The 23275-nt window shown below is 44.0% G+C and overlaps 1 protein-coding gene across 1 annotated transcript in view; it reads left to right on the plus strand.

Moving 5' to 3' along the window:
* PRKDC (protein kinase, DNA-activated, catalytic subunit) overlaps positions 1–23275 on the plus strand; it is a 161058-nt gene that overhangs the window by 98363 nt on the left and 39420 nt on the right. The window contains exons 59-64 of the mRNA XM_074944407.1: positions 1507–1722; positions 7991–8103; positions 10295–10426; positions 11558–11737; positions 22336–22544; positions 23037–23175. Of these exons, the coding sequence (XP_074800508.1) occupies positions 1507–1722; positions 7991–8103; positions 10295–10426; positions 11558–11737; positions 22336–22544; positions 23037–23175 (989 nt within the window). The remainder of the gene's footprint in view (positions 1–1506; positions 1723–7990; positions 8104–10294; positions 10427–11557; positions 11738–22335; positions 22545–23036; positions 23176–23275) is intronic.

Raw genomic sequence — 23275 nt, forward strand, 5'->3', positions numbered from 1 at the left:
CTCTCCTGTTCCCCAAAGCAACAATTCTACTTTCCTTATTCCTTTTGTATATGCTTTTTTTAAAAAGCAAAGATATAAGTAAATGTAATACTTTGTGTATCATTTTTATGAAAACATCTAAACACTCTGGTCAGCTGTAAATTGAAGTACTGTATATACTCGATCATAAGCTGGTTCGTTTATACGCCGACCCCCCTCCCCCCGATGGATAAGTAAAAATGGAAAAAAATGTATGACCTATTCATAAGCCAACCCTATAATTCAGGGGGCAGCAAACTTTGGCTCCCGGACCATCAGGATAAGCCGCTGGCAGGCTGAGATGGTTTGTTTACCTCGAGTGTCTGCAGGCACAAAGGTAAACCTAAGTAAACGAAAAGAAAAGGAGTACTAGTGGCACCTTAGAGACTAACAAATGTGTTAGTCTCTAAGGTGCCACTAGTACTCCTTTTCTTTTTGCGAATACAGACTAACATGGCTGCTACTCTGAAACCTGTCATTAAGTACACAAAGTGTCCCAGCGTGCCAGCTGCTTACCCTGACGAGCCGGGACAGCAACTGGTGGGGAAATTTTTTGTGAGGGAGAAGCTGGGGGGTCAGAGGAGTAACCCCGTGACCACCCCCCCACGTGACCCCCAACCCTAGCCCAGGACCCCCACACTCTCCCTATTCCATCCCTTCCCACCTTATCTGGGGAGGGCCAGACGGGGCAGCATGGCCGCAGCATGTTCCAGCGGGCTGGGCTGGGCGGCACGGCCACAGTGTGCTCCAGCGGGTGGCGCGGCCACAGCCTGCTCTGGTTGGCGGGGCCGAGCGGCACGGCTGCAGCCTGCCAGCCCTGGAGCTGCAACTGCTTCGGAGGCGGGGGGGAGAGTAGCGTGGCCAGAAGTGGAGAGACTCTGGCCCCGCCTTTTCCCTTCTGGCTCTGCCGGCTGTGCTGCCTCTCCTTGCTCTCTCTGTTGCGGGGAGGGGCTGTGTCCCACCTCTCCCTCTCTATACCTGTTCATAAGCCGATCCCCTCCTCTGGTGCTTCCCTTTTTTACTAAAAATATTCGGCTTATGAATGAGTATATACTGTATGTTACTAATTTGTTCCAGTTCCAGAATAGTAAGCCCTACACACTTAGTTTGCATTGATTGTTCTTATTTTTTTAAGCCTCATGTCCAATTAAAAAGATTGGCCTCCCAGATGAACATTTTACTTCCTATTGTTCTATTTAGGTGCAAAAATGCAGCATTTGTTAGATAATAATTGGACTCTTCTTCTTTGCTTATGAGCAACATGCCTCAAGTGGCAAGTGACCAGGATTCATCACTGAATTTGGTCCACTGGTTGGATCATTGGCTTGCCCGGGCTGGGTACTTATGGGGACCAAGATGTGAATGCTGATTTCCCCCCATAATTGGACTATAAATATGGGAACTGTGCCCTTTTTGGAAGGAAATTTTGTGCATGTTTTGACTTAAATGAAGTCACAAACTGATATTTCATATTTCTGCTTTTTACAGGTAGGAGAAACTCTTTTAACTGGCTAACAGGAAGCAGCATTGACACACTGGCAGAGTATACAGTCCCTTCATCATCTGAATCATTGTCCTCATCCATGCTGTTTGCTAGCAAGCGGAGTGAGAAATCACAGAGGGCAACCTTAAAACCACTGGGACCCAATTTTGGGAAGAAAAGATTGGGTTTGCCAGGAGACGAGGTGGACAGCAAAGCTAAAGGTATCAATACCTTATTGATGCAATGCCAATGTTATTTATATATATATAATTTTTTTTTTTTTTTGTTAAAGAAAAACTGACTCTGTGTGCTAATGAAGTAGGTGGCAGGACATCATCTTTGGGATGTTGTAATGAAGGGACAATCTGGAAATTTTGCTTCCTGTCATATCTGATGTAAGGAGCATGTCAGATGTGAGTCCTTCAGTTTGAATGGGCTACTGTACCCTACTTAAATATATATAAATATAAATAAATATATCAAATGTGGCTGTTCATAATATAGGTGGTGGTTGAGTAGTGGAATTATTTAGGTGTCTACAAAATGGAATGTTGTTGGCTAAAATGATAGGGTAAGTAACACCTCCATTGTCTAACACTAGCATTCCGTATTTATGTTCCTTGTTCTCGCCAAGATGACCAGGAAGCAAATGTCAGGGAAATCTATATTTCCTTGTATCTTCTAGATTTGTCTGAGTGGCTCCATAAATGAACCTAACAAGTAGTAAACATTAAAACAGTTACACCGGACCCCCTCTAGAACGCAGGATTTGGGATCCATGCGCAGTACTGCGTTATAGCGGGGACCGCGTTAAAATGAATTGCAATTAAAGTAATTAAATTTGGGATCCATGGCCGCGACCACGTTTTATGTGAATTTGCGCTATATAGACATGCGTTCTAGCGAGGGTCCCCGGTGTATTTCTTTTTCAAATAATTTGAGTAGTGCCTCAGACATTTTTCAAATGGATTCCAATTTGGCAGCAGAACTAACTACTGTTCTTATAAATCAGTCTCTGAAAATGAGCTTTGACTTATCCACTCCATGTCTGAAAAACATTAGCATCGTTCTGGAATTGCTTAGAGGTTTTTTGTATAGTTAGTTAAAAATAGTGTGAGGCAGACAGCTCTGGAGTTTGACCCCTACAACATGGACAATGTACCTCATGCTGCCAGGTCAAGGTACTTCAACCCTGTTTTGAAAGGAACATACTCAGAGTAAGGCCATGTCTACACTACGAAAGTACTCTGATTTTACAGAAGTCGATTTTTGGGAACAGATTGTAAAAAGTCGAGTGCATGCGTCCACACTAAGCACATTAATTTGGCGGTGTGCGTCCACAGTACCGTGGCAAGCGTGGACATTCCAAATGGTGCACTGTGGATGCACCCACAGTTCCCAGAGTCCCCACTGCCCATTGGAATTCTGGGCTGAGCTCCCAATGCCTGAAGGGGCCAAAAATTTGTTGCGGGTGGTTATGGGTAAATGTCATCAGTCAACCCTCCCTCCCTCTGTGAAAGCAATGGCAGACAATCATTTCGCGCCCTTTTCCCTGGATTGCCTGAGCAGACGCCATAGCACGGCAAGCATGGAGGCCGTTCAGCTCACTGCAGTAGTTATGACCACTGTAAACACCTCGTGCATTATCATGCAGTTTATGCAGAACCAGCACCTGAAAAACCAGGCGAGGAGGTGATGGCAGCGTGGTGATGAGGACATGAACACAGATTTCTCTAAAACTGCAGTCCCTGGCAATTTGGAGATCATGGTGTTACTGGGGCAGGCTCGTGCCGTGGAACGCCAATTCTGGGCCCGGGAAACAAGCACAGACTGGTGGGACCGCATAGTGTTGCAGGTTTGGGGTGATTCCCAGTGGCTCTGAAACTTTCGCATGCATAAGGGCACTTTCATGGAACTTTGTAACTTGCTTTCCCCTGTCCTGAAGCACAAGAATACCAAGAAGAGAGCAGCCCTCACAGTTCACAAGCGAGTGGCAATAGCCCTGTGGAAGCTTGCAATGCCAGACAGCTACCGGTCAGTCGGGAATCAATTTGGAGTGGGCAAATCTACTATGGGGGTTGCTGTGATGCAAAGTAGCCAACGCAATCATTGAGCTGCTGATATCAAAGATAGTGACTCTGGGAAATGTGCAGGTCATAGTAGATGGCTTTGCTGCAATGGGATTCCCTAACTGTGGTGGGGCTATAGACGGAACGCATATCCCTATATTGGGACCGGACCACCAGGGCAGCCAGTACATAAACCTCAAGGGGTACTTTTCAATGGTGCTGCAAGCACTGGTGGATCACAAGGGACGTTTCACCAACATCAACGTGGGATGGCCGGGAAAGGTTCATGACGCTCGCGTCTTCAGGAACTCTGGTCTGTTTAAATGGCTGCAGGAAGGGATTTGCTTCCCAGACCAGAAAATAACTGTTGAGGATGTTGAAATGCTATAGTTATCCTTGTGGACAGCCTACCCCTTAATGTCCTGGCTCATGAAGCCGTACACAGGCACCCTGGACAGTAGTAAGGAGCTGTTCAAGTATAGGCTGAGCAAGTGCAGAATGGTGGTAGAGTGTGCATTTGGACGTTTAAAGGGTCACTGGCGCAGTTTACTGACTCGCTCAGACCTCAGCGAAACCAATATGCCCATTGTTATTGCTGCTTGCTGTGTGTTCCACAATTTCTGTGAGAGTAAGGGGGAGACGTTTATGGCGGGGTGGGAGCTTGAGGCAAATTGCCTGGCCGCTGAATGCACACAGCCAGACAGCAGAGCGGTTAGAAGAGCACAGCAGGAAGTGCTGCTCATCGGAGAAGCTTTGAAAACCAGTTTCATGACTGGCCAGAGTACTGTGTGACACTTCTGTTTTGTTTCTCCTTGATGAAAACCCGCCCCCTTGGCTGCCTCTAAATTCCCTGTAAGCCACCCACCCTCCCCCTCCCCCCTTCGATCACAGCTTGCTTGCAAAGGAAATAAAGTCACTATTGTTGAAAAAATATGTATTCTTTATTAATTGATTATAAAAATAGGGAGATAACTCACAAGGTAGCCCGGGTGGGGTGTGGGAGGAGGGAAGGAAAAGGCCACTTCAAAACTTGTTGAATGACAGCCTTCTGTTGCTTGGGCTGTCCACTGGGGTGGAGTGGTTGGGTGCCTGGAGCCTCCCACCCTGTGTTCTTGGGTGTCTCGGTGGGGAGGCTATGCAACTTGCGGAGGAGGGAGGGCGGTTAAACAGGGGCTGCAGCGGCAGTCTATGATCCTGCTGCCGTTCATGAACCTCCACCAGACACCAGAGCATGTCCGTTTGATCCCATAGTAGCCCCAGTGTTGCATTATGCCTCCTCTGATCTTCCTGCCGCCACCTCTCCTCATGTTCATCGGCCGCTTTCCTGTACTCTGCTATTGTGTCCCTCCACACAGCTCTGTCAGTGCTGGACGACTGCATGAGCTCAGAGAACATTTCATCGCGCGTGCGTTTTTTTCGCTGCCTTATCTGAGATAGCGTTTGGGGCGGAGGAGGGAGGCTTGAAACATTTGCAGCTGCTGGAGGAAAAAAAGGGAGTGAAGTATTTAAAAAGATACATTTTTACAGAACAATGGCTATACTCTTTCACAGTGAACAACACTATTCACATTACATAGCACATGTGATTTTGGTACAAGGTCGCATTTTGCATCTTATATTGAGAGCCTGCGGCTTTGGTGTTAGAGATCACACACGCAGTGCCGGGCAACAGAATTTGGCTTGCAGGCGGCCACGGTAAGCCATAGTCTTTCGGCTTCTGCAACCTTCATAACAGCAGTGCCCTCCTCTCCCATACCAAGCAAAGCACGTTAAGTTGGCCATTTAGTACTGCAGTTTTCCTGTTAACATGCAGCAGCAGAAACCAAACTAACTCTCCCCCCCCCCCCATCTCCCCCAATCCAATTCTCTGGGATTATCACTTTACCCCTCCCACCATCACATGGCTGGTATCAGGGAAGATCCCTGCTAGCCAAATGCGAACAGCTCCGTGCCAGTGCCGTCTCCCTCCCCCCCCAACTGCGTGGCTAACTGCGGGGAGGACTTCTTTTCAGCCACAGGCAAACAGCCACCTCTGAATGTCCCCTTAATTAAATTCCCCTGTTTCAACCAGGTTACCATGAACAATATCACTCTCCTGAGGATCACCCAGAGAGAGAAAGAACGGATGTTGCTTGAATGCCAACAAACACCGGGACCATACGCTGCCAGGCTTTGTCATGCAATGATACCAGATTACTTGCTACTAGCATGGCATGGTAAAGTGTCGTTCCCTGGAAGACGGAATAAGGTTGCTCTCCCCAGAAACCCTCTGCAAAGGCTTTTAGAGGACCTCCAGGAGAGCTTCATGGAGATGTCCCTGGAGGATTTCCGCTCCATCCCCAGACACATTAACAGACTTTTCCAGTAGCTGTACTGGCCACGAATGCATCCCAAGTTCTCAGGGCTACTTAATCATTAAACTCTTGCTTTTATAACATGTATTATATTTTAAAAGGTACACTCACCAGAGGTCCCTTCTCCGGCTTGGTTGGGTTGGAAGGGTATTTCAGTCAGGGTGATAAGATCCTGGCTGTCGGGGAGAACGGTGTGCTGTGTGCTCTCCTCAAGCTCGTCCTCCTTCTCCTCATCTTCCCCATCCGCAAAATCCTCAGGCATGGCGGAGAGTACCCCATCATCGGAGTCCATAGACAGGGGTGGGGTAATGGTGGTGGCCCCCTCCTAGAATTGCATGCAGCTCAGCATAGAAGTGGCATGTCTGGGGCTCTGTCCCGGAGCGTCCATTTGATTCTTCGGTTTTCTGGTACGCTTGTCTGAGCTCCTTAAGTTTCATGCGGCACTGTGTTGCGTCCCTGCTGTAGCCTCTGTCCCTCATGGCCTTGGAGATTTTTTGAAATGTTTTGGCATTTTGTCTTTTGGAACGTAGTTCTGATAGCACGGATTCATCTCCCCATACAGCGATCAGATCCAGTACCTCCTGTTCGGTCCATGCTGGAGCTGTTTTTTGATTCTGGGACTGCATGGTAACCTGTGCTGATGAGCTCGCCTGGCCAAACAGGAAATGAGATTCAAAAGTTCCCGGGGCTTTTGCTGTACACCTGGCCAGTGCATCCGAGTTCAGAGTGCTGTCCAGAGCGGTCACAATGGTGCACTGTGGGATAGCTCCAGGAGGCCAATACCTTCGAATTGCATCCACACTAACCCTAATTCGAAACGGCGATGTCAATTTAGGGATCTGGGGCAAAAATTGGGGATTGGTCCTGCTTTGAGCAGGGGGTTGGACTAGATTGCCTCCTGAGGTCTCTTCCAACCCTGGTATTCTATGATTCTGTGATACTTAACACAGTGCTCAGGGATTTCAGCTTGTAGTAGGGGGAGCCTCAGTGCTGGTACACCATAGTGAATTCAGCTCAGCACCTGTAGCTAGACTCCTAATAGACCCAAAATTAGCTCTGATATTCCACAGTGGAGAGAGACAGAGGTGCAATTGATGGTTCAGGCCCTCACAAAGGGGCCCACACCACCAGGTCCTAATACCTGTCTCCAACCTCTCTCAATTCACAGATTGGGGGGAGGGATAGCTCAGTGGTTTGAGCATTGGCCTGCTAAACCCAGGGTTGTGAGTTCAATCCTTGAGGGGGCCATTTAGGGATCAGGGCAAAAATTGGGGATTGGTCCTCCTTTGAGCAGGGGGTTGGACTAGATGACCTCCTGAGGTCTCTTCCAACCCTGATATTCTATGATTCTATGAATTTGAGCGCTAATCCCCTCGTTGGGGAGGAGTACAGAAATCGGTTTTAAGAGCTCTTTATGTCGGGGGGAAAAAATGGCTTCGTTGTGTGGACGGGTGCAGGGTTAATTCAATTTAACGCTACTAAATCTGACATAAACTCGTAGTGTAGACCATGCCTAAGAAGAGGTAGTTCAGTTTCCATGCCAATCAATCCATAGTCTTCCTGTTGAGACTGCTAGCTGGGTGTCTGTTGTGATGGTGTAAGTTGTTTATGGGCACCTGTTTACTAAGATTTGGATTGAGATCACAGATTTTATTTCATATAGGGCCCCACTGAACAACCATTGGAATGATTCTTTTCCATTACTGTCCTGGATTGGATTTGAACCATTGAGGCTTGAGATGGAAAACCATATAATCTATTACCAAATCTCTGAATCTTTTCAACTCTGTTGTTTACAGAAGCTGCAAACATGCTGAATGCTTTTCAGAACTTGGATAAAATACAATACTTGGCCTGAGGCGCTTACACTCTATTTATTACATAGACAATAGTACAATTCATTCACAAATTTTTACATACTTACAGGTCAGACATAGAATGTACATGAGAAAGTGCTGATGAAAATTGATTGAAATAAGTTAAGATTGTCTTTAAAGGGGATAGCTATAAGGGTGGATACTCAAAATGTGTGTGTAAATTGTTGGTGCTTACTCATTATTTATTAGGTATAGATGAACGGGCAGAAATTCTAAGGTTGCGCAGGCGTTTCTTAAAGGACCAAGAGAAACTCAGCTTGATTTATGCAAGGAAAGGTGTTGCTGAACAGAAACGAGAAAAGGTTTGTTTGCTTCTTAATAGTTAGAGATTAAAATCTTTGACTGACAGGATGTGTTAGCTGTTTTTGAGAAGTCTGATATTTTACCTATAGAAGCATCATGCCATTGGAAAATTATGGTGTTGGGTACCATTGGAAGAACCTAGATAGGTTCTGTTACAGAGATGGTATCTGCGATTATGTTTTGCAAGTTTTATAATACATTATTTGTGTGTGTAAAGCTGAGTGTGACTTAAACTTCTCCAGTAGGGAAAGCCCTGGGGGTATTTACTCCAATCTCCCATATTGTGTGGGGGTATTGGACTATGTGATTTTGTGCACCATTTGTATCACAACTCCTAGGAGCGATGGTGCAAGTTAAAAATGAAAGGCTATTCTTAACTCTAAATTCCTCAACTGTTGTGGTATACTGTGAAACTCTAAAATTACTTAAATGTTTCTTGTTTGCAGAAGGCATAGTTTTCCAATGTAGATGTCTTATTTAGGTGCGTAATGTTAATGTGTCCTGTTAATCGGGGTGATAACCACCCACAAGTCCCAGTATCTTCAGTGAGAGTTGAGGGTACTCATACCTCTGAAAATCACCCCCCTCCCCCTTTTTAGATGTCTAAATATGGATTTAAATTAACTATTTTTAGATACCTACATTGGAAAACTGGCCAGTTTCTGTACTCTACTCAAGATCTGCAGATACATGCAAACCTGATAACATGTCTAGTGAGCCCTGTTCTATAATGCATCTCTGACAGCGTTCACCCTCGGGTACAGAATATGAAATGGCTGATGGAGTAACCTGAAATGTCACAAACACATAGTATGTGTTTGTACAGCATGTAGCACAATGGGGTCCTGATCCATGATGAGCTCCTAGGCACTATGAATAATAATATTTTAGCCTGTGTAAAATGTGATACTGGATTTCCTTCAGGGTTTATAGATTGCAGTTTACTATGTGTCAAGTCTTGACAAAATTATCTAAAATAATTTGTAGTAGCTATTTATTTAACCCATTCATGTTAGATGTGTAAGATTCACCTTTCTCACATTTTTGCAGACTCTGATAGGTTTAATGAGGGTCATGTTACTAAAAATTGAAAGCATTGTTGCCCAGGAACTGATACAGTTGGACAAGAAAGTACACATGGAGGACAAAGCCTCGCATCAATGTTGTCATGTCCGATGGGGCAGCAGGAGTGAATAGATACCAGCCAAAAAAAATTTCTAGTGCTCTGGGAGCTTCACCAAAGCTCTAGTTCCCCCATGACATATCTCTTGTAATCTTTTGAAAGAGTGATCCATTTAGGAGGAAGACGAGGCATAGAGCTGTGGAGGTAAAAAAGCCCAAAAGAGCAGGAGGAGGAAGAGGAAGGATTTGAGCAGAAGAAAAGAAATTGCAGTCTCGTTCCCTTACTAGCGTGCACACTCTTCCAAGACATAGAAATGCAATTCCAGGTGGTCCGGATAGCAGTAGCAACATAAATGTAATTTTTTTGCAGGAAATAGGGAGGAAGCAAACCCCAAGCCCTTTTTACTGTTAATCCACCCTCCTGCCCCCTTGCCAAAGCCATCAGTATTTTCACTTGTATAAAAGGAAAAAGGCAGAGGCATCTGGAGAGAAAAGTAAATGTTTGTGTTCAGGAGAGAGTTGCACCTGTTTAGTTTAAGATGTAATTAAAAATGGATTTAGTTAAATTGGTGCAAAAGGCTGTTTGGACAGTCCTATTTCATTTTAAAGCAGGTTTATTTCTGTTTAGCTTAAAATAATTAGGAATAAGTTTAAGCCAAAATGAAACAAGCCATTCTTAAAACAGAGTGAATCTACAGGTTTGCGTACTGGTTTAGGCAAATCGGTTAAAAAATTGACTTAAGGTAAACTAATGCCACTTCTGTAGACAAGGCCTAAGATACAGTGGTACTAAGGAAGGGTGAAAGTAGCTTTAGGAAGAGGCTTTGTTTTTTGTTTTGTTTTTTTACAGAATAATCATTTTGGTGTTTGGTTTTAACTCCTTATTATGATTTCTGTAACTCTTTTTAGCCATTAACACTTATGAGAGTTTTTAAGGAATTGTTAAACTTGATCACATTTATTATATCTCCTCCATTAAACCAGAAACAGATTTCACTGAGTAGGTATTATGTGATCTTCTGTCTCTACATGTAATCAAGGCTGCTTTTTTGCTGGCAATTGTTGCAGGAGATAAAATCTGAGCTGAAGATGAAGCATGATGCTCAGGTCACGCTGTACAGGAGTTACCGACAAGGAGACCTTCCTGATATCCAGATTGAATACAGCAGCTTAATCACTCCTCTGCAGGGTGTGGCACAGGTCTGTCTTCAGTTCACAAGTCACTAGCCAAATGTTCCAAAACTGTTCTCTGCCAGACAAATTGAGTATGTAACAGCCAAGCTTTTTTTCAAAATGATGAGTGATTTGGGGTGCCTCAGTTGTGGGGTAACCAAGTTGAAGCACCTTAAAGGAGCCAGGTTTTCAGATGGTGGGTGTTCAGTACTTTCTGAAAATCAGGCCCCTTTAAAGTATCCTAATCTGGGGAACCAAAAATGAAGAAAAGGGTATAGCTGGCCTTTTACTCTTTCCCAGCTGGAAATAGCAGCAGTTGTAGACTGGACTCCTCATCACTTTTGATGGTCAGGCTCTCACAGCATCTTTGGCCACCCTAGCCCACTCCCACCCCATCACAGTAGTATAGCTAGGAATAAGGGTACGTAAGTCAGGCTTCATGAATAGTTGGCCTAAACTCCAGTCCCACTAAAGATCAGGGTGGGTTTAGGCTCTGTTATGCTTGCAAATATCTACCCCCGTTCAATAATGTGTGTAAATCTGGGCTGATACTGTTCATCTCTATCTCTTTGCTCTATCCTCACACATGGATGACTTCCTATTCTGTCTTTTGAGCCAGCTGATCCCTTGTCCTGTCTCTTATGTCTTTGGGAGCGTGTTGGCTCTCTGCTCCCAAGTAGCAAGGTTTTTAGGGGAGATTGGGAAGGACACCTGGACGTAATTACTACCTCTCCTAGTCCTTTCAAATGGCATGGCTGGGTGGGATGTGAAGAACAGGATACATTCTGAGCCCTCAGTCCCTCCTATAGACAATGGTATACACACTCACTGAACAGGTTTAATAGAAAACTCCTTATTTCATACAGTAAAAGTACAGGGTCACACTTCACAAATGTTTTGAGTGAGTCATTTAAAAGATGCTGTATTACGTAGATCTTCCTCAAAATATCTATAGGTGAAGAAAACTAGTGGTCTCCTCCGACTACCCCCCCCCCCCCCCCAAATTCTTTCAAAAGTCTCGACGCTTCAAATTTGGGCCACTTTGTCTGGAATACACCGTACTTGGCATGCAATAAGGACCTTCTTTTTAGCATTCTGAGCTGAAATCAGTTACATTGTCTTAGTCACTTGTACTATGGCTGCATTGGTAATTTACAGAGAGATCCAGCGTTGGCCAAGCAGCTCTTCAGCTGTTTGTTTACTGGAATTTTGAAAGAAATTAACAAATTTAAGAATCCTTCTGAGAAAAACTGCATCACCCAAGAGCTGCTGCAAAACTTCAACCGCTTCCTGAGCATGACCGTGTCTTACTTCCCACCATTCATAGCCTGCATCCAGGTAAAACTTTCTGTGTGGTGTCTCGTCTTTGTCTGCCCTAACACTGATTAATTATGGTGTCACAACTAATTCCAGGAAGTGCATTTTAATCCTATTAGAGGGTTAAGCCAAAGAAAGAGATGAAATATAAATGGAGGCAAACAGTGAATGAAGATGGCAAAATAACTGTTCTGTAAAAGTGAGAATGATGTGACATAGCAAATCCTTCCTACAGTTTTGTGTTCCATGTGTACTAAACAATAGATACCAGATATGCGACTTAGGCCAGAATGCCTTAAGGCAGCATTTCCCAAAATGTTGAAAGCTAAGTCCCTATTCAGGAAGATGAAACCAGTTGCTCTATAGCACCACCACATGTTAATTAAAGACCTGTCCATTTTAATGTAAACATTTTCTTCACCCTGCCTGGCTAGTTTCCCACATGTACGCCAGAGGAGACATATTGGGAAGTGCTAGTATAGATCTTCATAATGCTCTACTTCCTTTCCTTTCTTACATAATTTGATGAGCAGCTGAAAATAATAGTGATGGCATTAAAGTATCATCACTTGGCAATTTGAAGTAGCACCCATTGAGGTAAATAGGGTGGATCACACCTCAGAACTACTGTTTCAGGCTCTCTGCAAATTCAGGCATGCATTGCTACATCTGGTACATTGAGGTCACATTTTGAAGGGGTTTTTTCTGCAACCACAACAGAGATACTTGTTTTTAAATAAAAGTTCAGAGAATAATTGAGAAGTCTGGGCATCCCAGCTAATCTTTCAGACTCGGTCAGGGGCATGCACTTCACATTTTCGGAAATGCTGCATTAAGAAATACTTTGAGGTGTAAGGCTCGCAGACATTGATAGCATTTGTTTTTCTTCCAGCAACTCTTATTCATTGCTTGCCAATGTCTTCAGTTTATTCCCTTACAATAATTACCAATGTAATGCAGACACTTCCTACTGAAGGGAAAGTTGTTCCCATTGACACTGATCCTCGACCCTTTCTCCTTTGCATCCTCTTTGATGTGTTTCCATATCACCAACACACAATTTTTAATAGCATGTCAGCTCCAGTTTTATGTTAATTTTCAAAGTCTAGTAAAATTTATGGTTATCCAAGTAATCACAGTAATAATTAAACACTTCTCATATACAAACCTTGCTATAGTTAACATCTCTTCTCATTTGAGTTAATTTTGATCAATCCATTTGTAATTTATGAAACTCTGAAGTCACTACAAAATAACATGCCTTTAGAAAGGCAACTAGTTTAGCTTCAACTCTCTAGCACAGAAATTTGAAAAACCTAATCTGTGGCAGCAGGTGTCATTCTTATTACGGTGACACGCTGCTGTTCTGCAAATCATGTCTAGTGTCAACCCAGTTTTCTAAACTGTGATAACCTCACTTCCTAGCACTTAATATTTGAACATATGAAAAATTACAGCTTCCTGTTTACTTTCCTCTCTGCAGCTGCACATAAAGTTGAATGCTTTGGGAATTTTCTGTGCTTTCCAGGCCAGCATCTCACTATGGCTTTCTATTCATCATGTATTCCCTCTTGACTCTTTTTTTTTTTTTTTTTTTTTTTTTTGCTGGTTCCCAAGCTCAGTATTTTATTGTTATTTGCATTGAACTGTGCTCCCTGCCTGTTGTCCTCTGTCAATATTGTTGTTGTATTTTGGCAGCTCACTGTATGAAATTTCAGAAAATTATGGAAAAATAAAAGTAAGATGAAGATACACAGCAACTAAATTGTGAGATTCTGCTTCTGCTGTTACTTTTTCACCTTTAAACTTAATAAAAAGCACAGGAATGGAGCTCAGAGAAGTCACCTGGTATTTTCACCAGCTGCTGCATAAATGGGGGGTTGGAAGTGAAAACAATTTAAAATTATTCATGAGAATGGCTTAATTTTTTTTAGATGTCTGGTTTGAAATATTTAGGTTTCAGAGTAGCAGCCGTGTTAGTCTGTATTCGCAAAAAGAAAAGGAGTACTTGTGGCGCCTTAGAGACTAACAAATTTATTTGAACATAAGCTTTCGTGAGCTGCAGCTCACTTCATTGGATGCATTCAGTGCAATAGTTATGTTTCCTAACATTCTAAGCCTGGCCTTGGCTTTATCTCTCATCCCAAGGCCTTCCTGCCAAAAATTAGGTAAGAAACGTGACATTCTTCTTCGAAAATGTGGGTGCTTCACTTTAGGTGTCTTGATGCCCTGCACTTATAATGAGAGATTTGTGGTAGCTGCCTCGTGCCGCTCCGAGTAGTTACATGGCGGTGCGTACAGCCTCGTACAGCCTCAAACAGGCTAAGCCTTGAGCCTTAGCCTCAAACAGGGTTTACCCTTGTTTTTCCTCTGAGACCGATTCGGGCGTGCCAGGCTCACCTGGTTTTAAACACTGCCTAACCCGTACGCTCTTCGTACGGGTCTCTGACGGCCATGCTCAGTGTGTCCGCTGCCTCGGCGAGACACACGTTACTCAAAAGTGCCCACATTGCAGAAAACTGACGGCCAGGACCAGAAAAGCCAGGGATCTCCAACTGAAGCTCCTCATGATGGAGAAATCCCTCAGGCCAGCCTTCGACCCCACGTCCAGGTCGCACCCCGGTCAACGGTCACCAGCAGCAGCCTGTGATAGGGGCTCTGCTCCAACAGCAGCTGTCAAAGAGCCTGCTCTTAGGTTCCAAAAAACAGTCACAGACATTCCTGCATTGAGAGTTGACCAAAAGAAAGCAATTTCCTGATGAAGGATCTGCCCCAGGACCGATGGCGCCGAGAGTTCCTGACGAGCTAAAGACCCTATGCGGGCAAGTTCTAATGGAGTTTCACGTACTAAAGTGAAACCTTCCAACTCGGCACCCATGGAACCGAAGATGATCTCGGCACTGAGCGGTACAGTGGTGCCACCTGCCATGACTAGCATCATTTGAGGCCTGAGGAAGTACCTGACCACTACTGCAAGGAGTTGGCATACCCACCTACTTCAGGCTACGTTACCTCTTATTCTGGAGTACCTCCTGCACCTGAAACAGCAAGGCCTGGCAGTGTCGTCCATAAAGGTACACCTAGTGGATATCTCAGCTTTCCACCCCGGAGTCTCGGGACACTCCGTTTTCGCCATCCCCATGGTTGGCCAGTTTCTCAAGGGCCTGGACCAGCTACATCCCCAGATTAGACAGCCTGTTCCTGCATGGGACCTTAATTTGGTCCTCTCCAAATTAATGGGGCCCCTATTAGAGCCACTGGTGACTTGCTCCCTCCTCTACCTGTTGTGGAAGGTAGCCTTCCTAGTGCCTATTACATCAGCAAGAAGAGTGTCTGAATTGAAGACCCTTACCTCAGATCCACCTTATACGGTTTTCCTCAAAGACAAGATGCAGCTGACACCTCACCCGGCTTTTCTACCTAAAGTGGTGTTTCATTTCCATACCAGCAAAGACATATTCCTGCCTGGTTTTTTTAATCCAAAACTGCATACCAGTAGTTTCAGAGTAACAGCCGTGTTAGTCTGTATTAGCAAAAAGAAAAGGAGTACTTGTGGCACCTTAGAGACTAACCAATTTATTTGAGCATGAGCTTTCGTGAGCTACAGCTCACTTCATCGGATGCATACTGTGGAAATTGCAGAAGACATTATTATATACATACCAGTAGTGTGAGCATAGGCTGCACTCCTTGCATTACTGGTCTCATCTCAAATAATATTTTCCTGGATCACGTCCTATATCTGTGTTGCGAGCTGGCCAAGACACCAGCTTCAGCATTTATGGCACACTCCACAAGGGCATAGGCCTCATCGGTGGCATCCCTGGCCCAGGTCCCAGTGCAAAAAATTTTCAGGGCAGCAACTTTGTCCTCCATACATATGTTCACCTCTTGTTATGCCATCGTCCAGCATGCCAGAGATGATGCAGTCTTCAGCAGAATGGTGCTTCAATCCGAGATTCCGTAACTCTGACCCCACTGCCTTTGTCAGGCTTGGGAGTCATCTAATTGAATCAATATGAATAATCACTCGAAGAAAAAATGGGTACTTCCCTTCTCATAATCGTTGTTCTTTGAGATATGTTGCTCATATCCTATCTGCCTTTCCCTCTGTTGGAGTATCCAGCAAGAAGGAACTGAGGCAGCGCTGGGTTGGCAGGTTCTTATATTGGGTGCCATGAAGGCACCACTCCAGGGGGCTCCACAGCCAACCCGACGGGTGCTGCTAGGGGGAAAACTTTCCGATGACTGTGCATGCAGCGCATGCACACCTAATTGTAATCGATATCAGCAACACATCTCGAAGAACAACAGTTATGAGAAGGTGAGGAGCCGTTTTTTACTGAACAGTCGGAGACTAAGCACAAGAAAGACCTGTATCCATAAGTGGAAACGATTCTGCACCTGGTGCAGCACAAGAAAAACAGATCGTACCACAGTCGTCCCCCCACCTTGTTATCCTTGCAACTTGTTCTTTGTTGCCCTTATCCATGAAGGTGACCTTCCTCATTGCCATCACGTCCGCAAGACGAGTGGGAGAATTAGGTGCCCTAATGGCACACCCACCTTATACAACATTCTTTAAAGATAAAGTAATCCTGCGACCACATCCAAAGTTTGTACGCAAGGTCGCCTCCCCTTTCATTTAAATCAGTCCATTTACTTATCTGTATTTTTTCCAAAGCCACATGCGGACGAAAGGGAGGTCTCACTCCACATGCTGGATGTTCGCAGAACATTCGCTTTCTACATTTGAAAGAACAAAAACATTTAGAAAATCACCTAGACTATTTGTTTCCATAACAGAATGCTCAATGGGTCAAACCATTTCAAAACAGAGACTATCCAAATGGATATCTGGATATATCCATTTGTGCTACCAAAACAACCTACAACCTCCACTGGGAGTTCGTGCGCACACCACCAGAGCGCTGGTAGCATCTGTAGCCTATCACTGACATTTTCAAAGCAGCTACCTGGGCATCAGTCCATACTTTCACTAAACACTGTGCTTTAGTACAACTGTTAGCATCAAATGCTCACTTTGGACTTATGGTGTTATCTGCTGTCAATAGACCAACGCCAAAGCCCCTCCCCTCCACTGAGGGGCACTGCTCAACAGTCACCTAAAGTGGAGCACCCCCGGGGGCATTCCTCAAAGAAGAAGACAAGGTTACTCATCTTGTGCAGTAACTGAGGTTCTTCTAGACGGGTGTCCCTGTGCGTGCTCCACTACCCTTCCCCCTCCCCTCTACTTCGGAGTTTCAGGCCAGTTCTCTGAGGCAGAGAGAAAACAGGAGGATAGTTGGCTGCGCACTGCTATGTAAACGCTTGATGCGGCGCGAGATGGCTACAGTGCGTGCGCAGCCCAACCACGCTGCCACCACAAACCTTCAATTACAAGCGCAGGGTGTCAAGACACCTAAAGTGGAGCACCCACAGGGACAACCATCTCGAAGAACCTCAGATGCTGCACAAAGTGAGTAACCTTCTCTTTGCTTCTCTAGAGAGGATGAATGTAATTGACATGTGACACTGAACAGCATTCTATAGTCAATCCATTAACCTGAAATCATATTATACAACCTCTAGATGGCTGCCATAAAGAATCACATTAGTTGCCTTCATAGGTAAATTTTTTGGCCACAGTTTCCAATAGTGTATTTTGTTTAGAAGTTTGAGAGTTTTCAGTGTTGCATGAATAAAGCATTTATCACCACTCTAAATTCCAGTGCTGCTTTCCCTGGTGGCCATAACTGGAAAGTCCGTGTTTGTAAGATAGTTGTTTGTATAGTTGTCGAAGTTTGGTTAAGGCTTTTTTTTTTTTTTTTTAATTTTAAGCTAAAAAATGGCTTTTAGACTTCTCTACTGTTTTAGTTTTATTTTTTAATGTGCATTTGGACTAAAAAAAACTTGAATATTGTGTTTCAGCTAGATGTAATTTGAAGCAGCCAGTAATGCTATGCCCTGCTGTGGATTAAGGTTAAATGGGAACAAAGATCCATCAAAACTGTATCACTCTGCTAAAAAGCAAGCAGAGCTGGACAAGCAGAGTTAAACGTGTTTAGCTTCAGGTTCTGGTCTGCTAAAGCTGGACAAGACTTAAGCTCAGGGCCTGTACTTGAACGATCCAAGTCTTCATGGTTAATCCAGCCCCTGGGCTTATAATAGAAATGCACCGTTTAATAGATCCTTAACCTATTGTTGTTTAAAGAGTGCATGAGCATTAAATTAATAGGAGGAAGGACGTGCTGCAAACGAGATGGAAGCTATCATAATATCTGTAGTCACTGTCTGCCTTATGAAGAGAATGTTGGTTATCAGTGTAGTTCCGGCCACTTATCTCTCTATCAGTTCTGTTGTATTTTTATATAATGCCCAACATCCAAATGGCAGGCCAGGTGCCTCAGCTGAAATATGCACATGGAGTAATGACCTATTTCTGTTGCACAGCTTCTCTCCTCATTGGATAATGCCCCTCACCAGTGGAATTTGGAGGTGGATTATTGTTGCTGGAGACTCCAGGACTAAGCTCCAGTCTTCAGCTCAGGCCACCAGATTTTCTGCCTCTGGAACAATTTGGTAGTTCAGATTCTCCTGATCATTTTTTTTTTAAACTATCCAGAGCTATCCTGCAAACACCTGGCTTAAATCTAAGTGATGTTCCCTATGTGAGACATCACGTATGGGCTCTACAGAAGATGAATTATCCTCTGCCTGTGACCAGCCAGCTGACCCTTGCACTGCTAAGGCACAGAGGTCAGACTCTGACCAGCATGTCGGGTCCCCATCCTGCCCCAAGGAGCCATGACTCCAGTGCAGAAAAGCCTGATCATGACCTTCCGAAGTTTTGGAGAGAGAGCCTAATGAGGAAGCTCTCTGGACAGCTCATGGAGTAGGTCCCACAATAAACAGGCACCGAAGGGGAAAATATCCAGAGAAGATCCAGAGTCCCCACACCCAGACGTGGGTTCCCTCCTCTCTGGGGGAAAAAGGCGGAGCTCCTACACAGCTCCTCTTTCTCCCACTGTGAATCAGAGGATTTTCATTATACTCATGGGTAAGTCCTGCAAAACCCAGTGACTTCCAAAAAAGCAAAAGTGCAAGCGATATCTTCTTAAGACAGTAATTAATATTATGAACAAGTGAGTTTGAAAATCAGGGGTTAAACCCTTTCTCCTTTGTCTTCTCCCCCTGAGGGAGCGTTTGCTGGGGTTTCTCTCCTTCATAGAGGTTCTCTCGTAGCAGTGCTCTGTATCATGATTACTGCCCCTCTCTCATCTCACACCGTGTCTGCACACCTACAGAGAAGCCTATTCCTCTTGTGCAGCCATGCTTCAGTTTGCAGCCTAGTGCAAATTATGGTTGTCTGGCTTTTAGCCTAAGGACCCTTGCTCTGCCAGGGAAAGGGGCTCAGACTGTGAAAGGTGGGAAGGGTCTTGCTCTCTACCCCTCCCCGCTCCATAAGCTGGCTCCACACTAAAGTCTTAGGAGCACTTGAGGCAGTTGATGACACAAATGGAGGCACATGAGTATTCCACTCCCCACAAAGGTGCACCTTCATGGGATTACAGAATCTTCAGAATTATCCTTCTCATGTTCAAAATTATCCTGATTTACTGAGTAAAGCCCCGAGTGGTACTAGGTTGCTCCTACAGTAATTACTTGGGTGCCAGCCTTCAGGCTCCCAGGAACTTTTAGCAGGCTACTTCCACAATTGAGGTATGTGTACCAGTAGCCCTCCTCTGTTTTGGGGTTCCCATGCCAGGATAAATAGTGTTCTATCTTTCTGCTGTATACAGCCAGGGGAAGAAATACCACACATGCAGCACAAAACAAAACAAAAATAAACCTCTACAGCACCCTATCAAGAGAAACAGACCCAATCATAAATTAACAGCTGTTGGAAAGGATTCATAGCCACCAGTTTTTTATAATGAAGGGGAACTTTGGATCCAAATGCAGAGTTCCTACCCAGAGATCAAAATAGATATGGCTTTGGCTGTAATTTTGCCATAGGGTAAAGATTTGCAGGAATCCAAAACTTCATGGCATCAATATTTCCTAAGGGGTCATCGGTAACCAGCTATTTCCAGTGGCTAGGGTTGCTGATGCAATGCACCACTTTCATCCCTTGTGTGGGTTTCTCAAAATGCACCTACTGAAATTCCTTCTGAGGACATAGAGCCATGCACTTGATGCAATGCAAAGTTAGGTGTCATTCTCAGATCAAATCCAAATGAGCCTTTGGGGAAGGGTTAGTGCAAACATCATGCTGAAAGCAAACCTAGCTTTCACTCTAGACCCTTGCATACTCACTGTGGAAGCAAGCATACTAGGAAGACAAATATGCAGAATCTCATTTATATACAATATACAGAACAACATTTCAGTTCATTTTGACGTCTCTATTAGGGTGTATATTTAAAAAATTAAAAAAGCAAAACCTGCAAATATGGACCCTAGGGGAGTCATCCTGTTGTCCATGCAATCCAATATCCTTTTTATGATAGTGGCCAATACCGACTGCATCAGAGGAAGGTGCAAGAAACCATTTAGTAGGAAATTGTGGTACTTGCAGAGAAAGTATCCTGCTAACTCCTGTTAGAGGTTGGCTTATGATTGAGGCATGAGTGTTTATATCCCTTCCATAATTAGGGAGTAACCAGAGTGAAAGCTTCTCCTTGGCAATGGAAATAATGTCCTGGGTAGAGTAGAATCTGCTGCCTTTCAAGACAGTTCACGTAAAGGATACAGAAAAGAAGAAAAAGGAGAGTTGTGGTCCTCTTGCTAGTCCTCCACTGGCCCAGAAGGCACATTGGACTTGCTAGATAACCAAGGACCCCACCTTGTACATGCAGAAAACACCTGATCCCTTGAAACCGGGACTCCTACAGGAACACCTACAGTTAACAGCCTGGGTGTTTGGAAGAGAAATTTAGTTTTCAGCATGGATTCCAGAGTTCTGTCTGGAAACCAAACTGTAACAATCAGAATATTTCATTCACTGGTCTGGTCAGATTTACATTTCTGGTGCTCTTTGGGGCAGGGACTGCTTCTTCGTTTGTGCAGTACTCAGCACAAAGGAGTCTGATCTCTAGATACAAATATTAATCCCAAAATTCTGGTAATCTCAGATACACTAGAGTTTCTCCAGGACTCTACAACCAAGTCCTACAACCAAGCACCTTTAGAAACATGGGTACCAGCCACAGCAGCATTTTGTAGACAGGCACATTGGTTTCTCTGTTTGAGTATCTCTGCCAAATTTAATCAGAATGATGGATTAGACAAGCCTGTGGCTGGCATTTTTAGTCACCATTACCTCCAAAAGGAAGATTTTGGAATTAGTTCCCTTATCCGTACAAGAACCATGCTGCCTTTGTCATAAGGAAAAGGTTATTTTTAGAGCTCCAGAAACCTTTCTGTCCAAGGTAAATTTCTCTTTCCACAGTTCCTGGGAAATAGTTCTCCCATTGTTTTGTTCTAATCCTTGGAAGATTGTGGCATAAATGGGCATTCCTAGAGCTCTAAAGATATGTCTGAAGCACATGGCATACCTACACCAATTGTAGCCTGTTCATTTCATTCTATCCAAAATGCCAAGGTCTTAGGGTCTCAAAGTTGCTTGCAGGCAACATGTAAAATTCCTGCACCAGCTAGCATGCTGTGGGGGGGAAGGAACCTCACCTGAGGAAGATTTGCAAAGGAAATTTCCATTTCTCCTTTGGTTGGAGGTTGCTACTTAGTTTATAAAGCTCTTGCTTTATATATGGAAGAATTTCTATTCCTGCCTATTAGCCTACTGTAATAATTAAACTGCTTATTGTTTCCCTTCCTGCTTCTGGGATTCACTACTTGCTACTTTCCGTGAATAGCGAAAGAGGAGAGAAACTGTGAAACAGAATGAGAAATTCCTTATCTGATGATTTTCCTTTCTGTTAGCGGCTTCTCTGAATTCAACCCACACTGGGAGTCTGGTAAATGAGGTTGTCTTAATGCTAATAATTGGTTGCTGGAGTGTTTCTACAGCTGTGGAAGAACTGCTCTGGTGGCCTGAGCTAAGGGGCGGAGCTTAGTCCTGGACCCTTGAGCAACAACAATGGACCGCCTCTGAATTCCTCGGGTAGGGCGCGTTGGTCCATGAATAATGGACTCTGAAAGAAATTGCTCATGTAAAGAAAATTATCAGATAAGAAATTTCTCATTCTCCATTCATTTTCAATTCGTTTTCATGCTGCAGAGTTTAATTCAGTCTGATGGTGCATGAGTGGGAGAAAAGTGGATTTAGGGTGACCAGATAGCAAGTGTAAAAAATCGGGATGGGGCTGGGGGTAATAGGTGCCTATATAAAAAAAAAAAAAAAAAAATCCCCCAAAATCGGGACTGTCCCTATAAAATCAAGACATCTGGTCACCCTAAGTGGATTGGTTACTCATGTCAGCCAATCTGTTGCTACTTAAGGAAATCTGCACCACAGCTGGGAACTCACTTCATGATGCAATGGCCTCCATCCAAGCTTCCTTTCACTTTAGGAAAATAAAACCAAAATATGTTCTCTGTGGGTCTGTAAGTATTGGAAATTGGCTTTATAAACAGCCCATGTCTTTGTTTTACAGGAAGTGAGTTACCAGCACAGAGAGCTGCTAGACCTCGACTCGGCCACTGTGAGCACTAGCTGCTTAGCCAGTTTACAGCAACCCGTGGGCATCCTGCTTCTTGAACAGGCTCTAACTCGTCTTTCTTCTGCAGAAGAACCACTGTCCAAACGAATGCGTGGAAGGGCAGAGCTCTCTCCAGATGTAATCAGATGGATTGAACTTGCTAAGTAAGTGCTTGTTTGGGCAGAAATTAATTAGTTCAAATTAAAGCAGCCAAGAGTTCTAGTCATGTGTAAGTCTTGATTTTCATAGGAGGTATATTTTTAATACTTCTGAGCTAATTATTGATCTTTCAGGCAGGGCTACTCCCATGTCATAAATCTGTTCCAACACATTCTCCGGTACAGATTCAACAGCTTGGTTTCCAGTCCAGTTAAATGCTGTACTCTTTCGGAGTAGTGTGTGCAGCATTGTTTAAGCATTTTTTGACCAGAGTGGAATTTACACAATCCAGTATAAATTCATAATCTGATAGAAGAATAATATCCATTTATCAGTGATGCATTCTGTGCAGCCAGGCAGTTATAGAGCTGTCAGTTTGCATAGACTATCTAACATTTATCAGTTGTAATACTGAAGCACTTTGTACCTGGATACTTTGCACTTGAATAGAAAGCTGTTCTTTTTCAAATAATATTTTTTTGTCTTAACTTTACTAGGCTGTATCGATCTGTTGGAGATTATGATGTTCTTCGTGGTATTTTCAGTGGAAAGATTGGAACTAAGGAAATTACCCAGAATGCACTGTTAGCAGAGGCAAAAAGTGATTATGCTGAAGCAGCTAAACAATATGATGAGGTAAAAAACTACATGGTTTATGGTTTATTTCCTCTCAGATTTTTTTTAAGACCCTTTTTTTACTTCCATCAAAATAATAATTCTGAGACAGTGTGTTGCT

This window comes from Natator depressus, chromosome 2, assembly GCF_965152275.1.
Source record: "Natator depressus isolate rNatDep1 chromosome 2, rNatDep2.hap1, whole genome shotgun sequence".
Taxonomy (NCBI): domain Eukaryota; kingdom Metazoa; phylum Chordata; order Testudines; family Cheloniidae; genus Natator; species Natator depressus.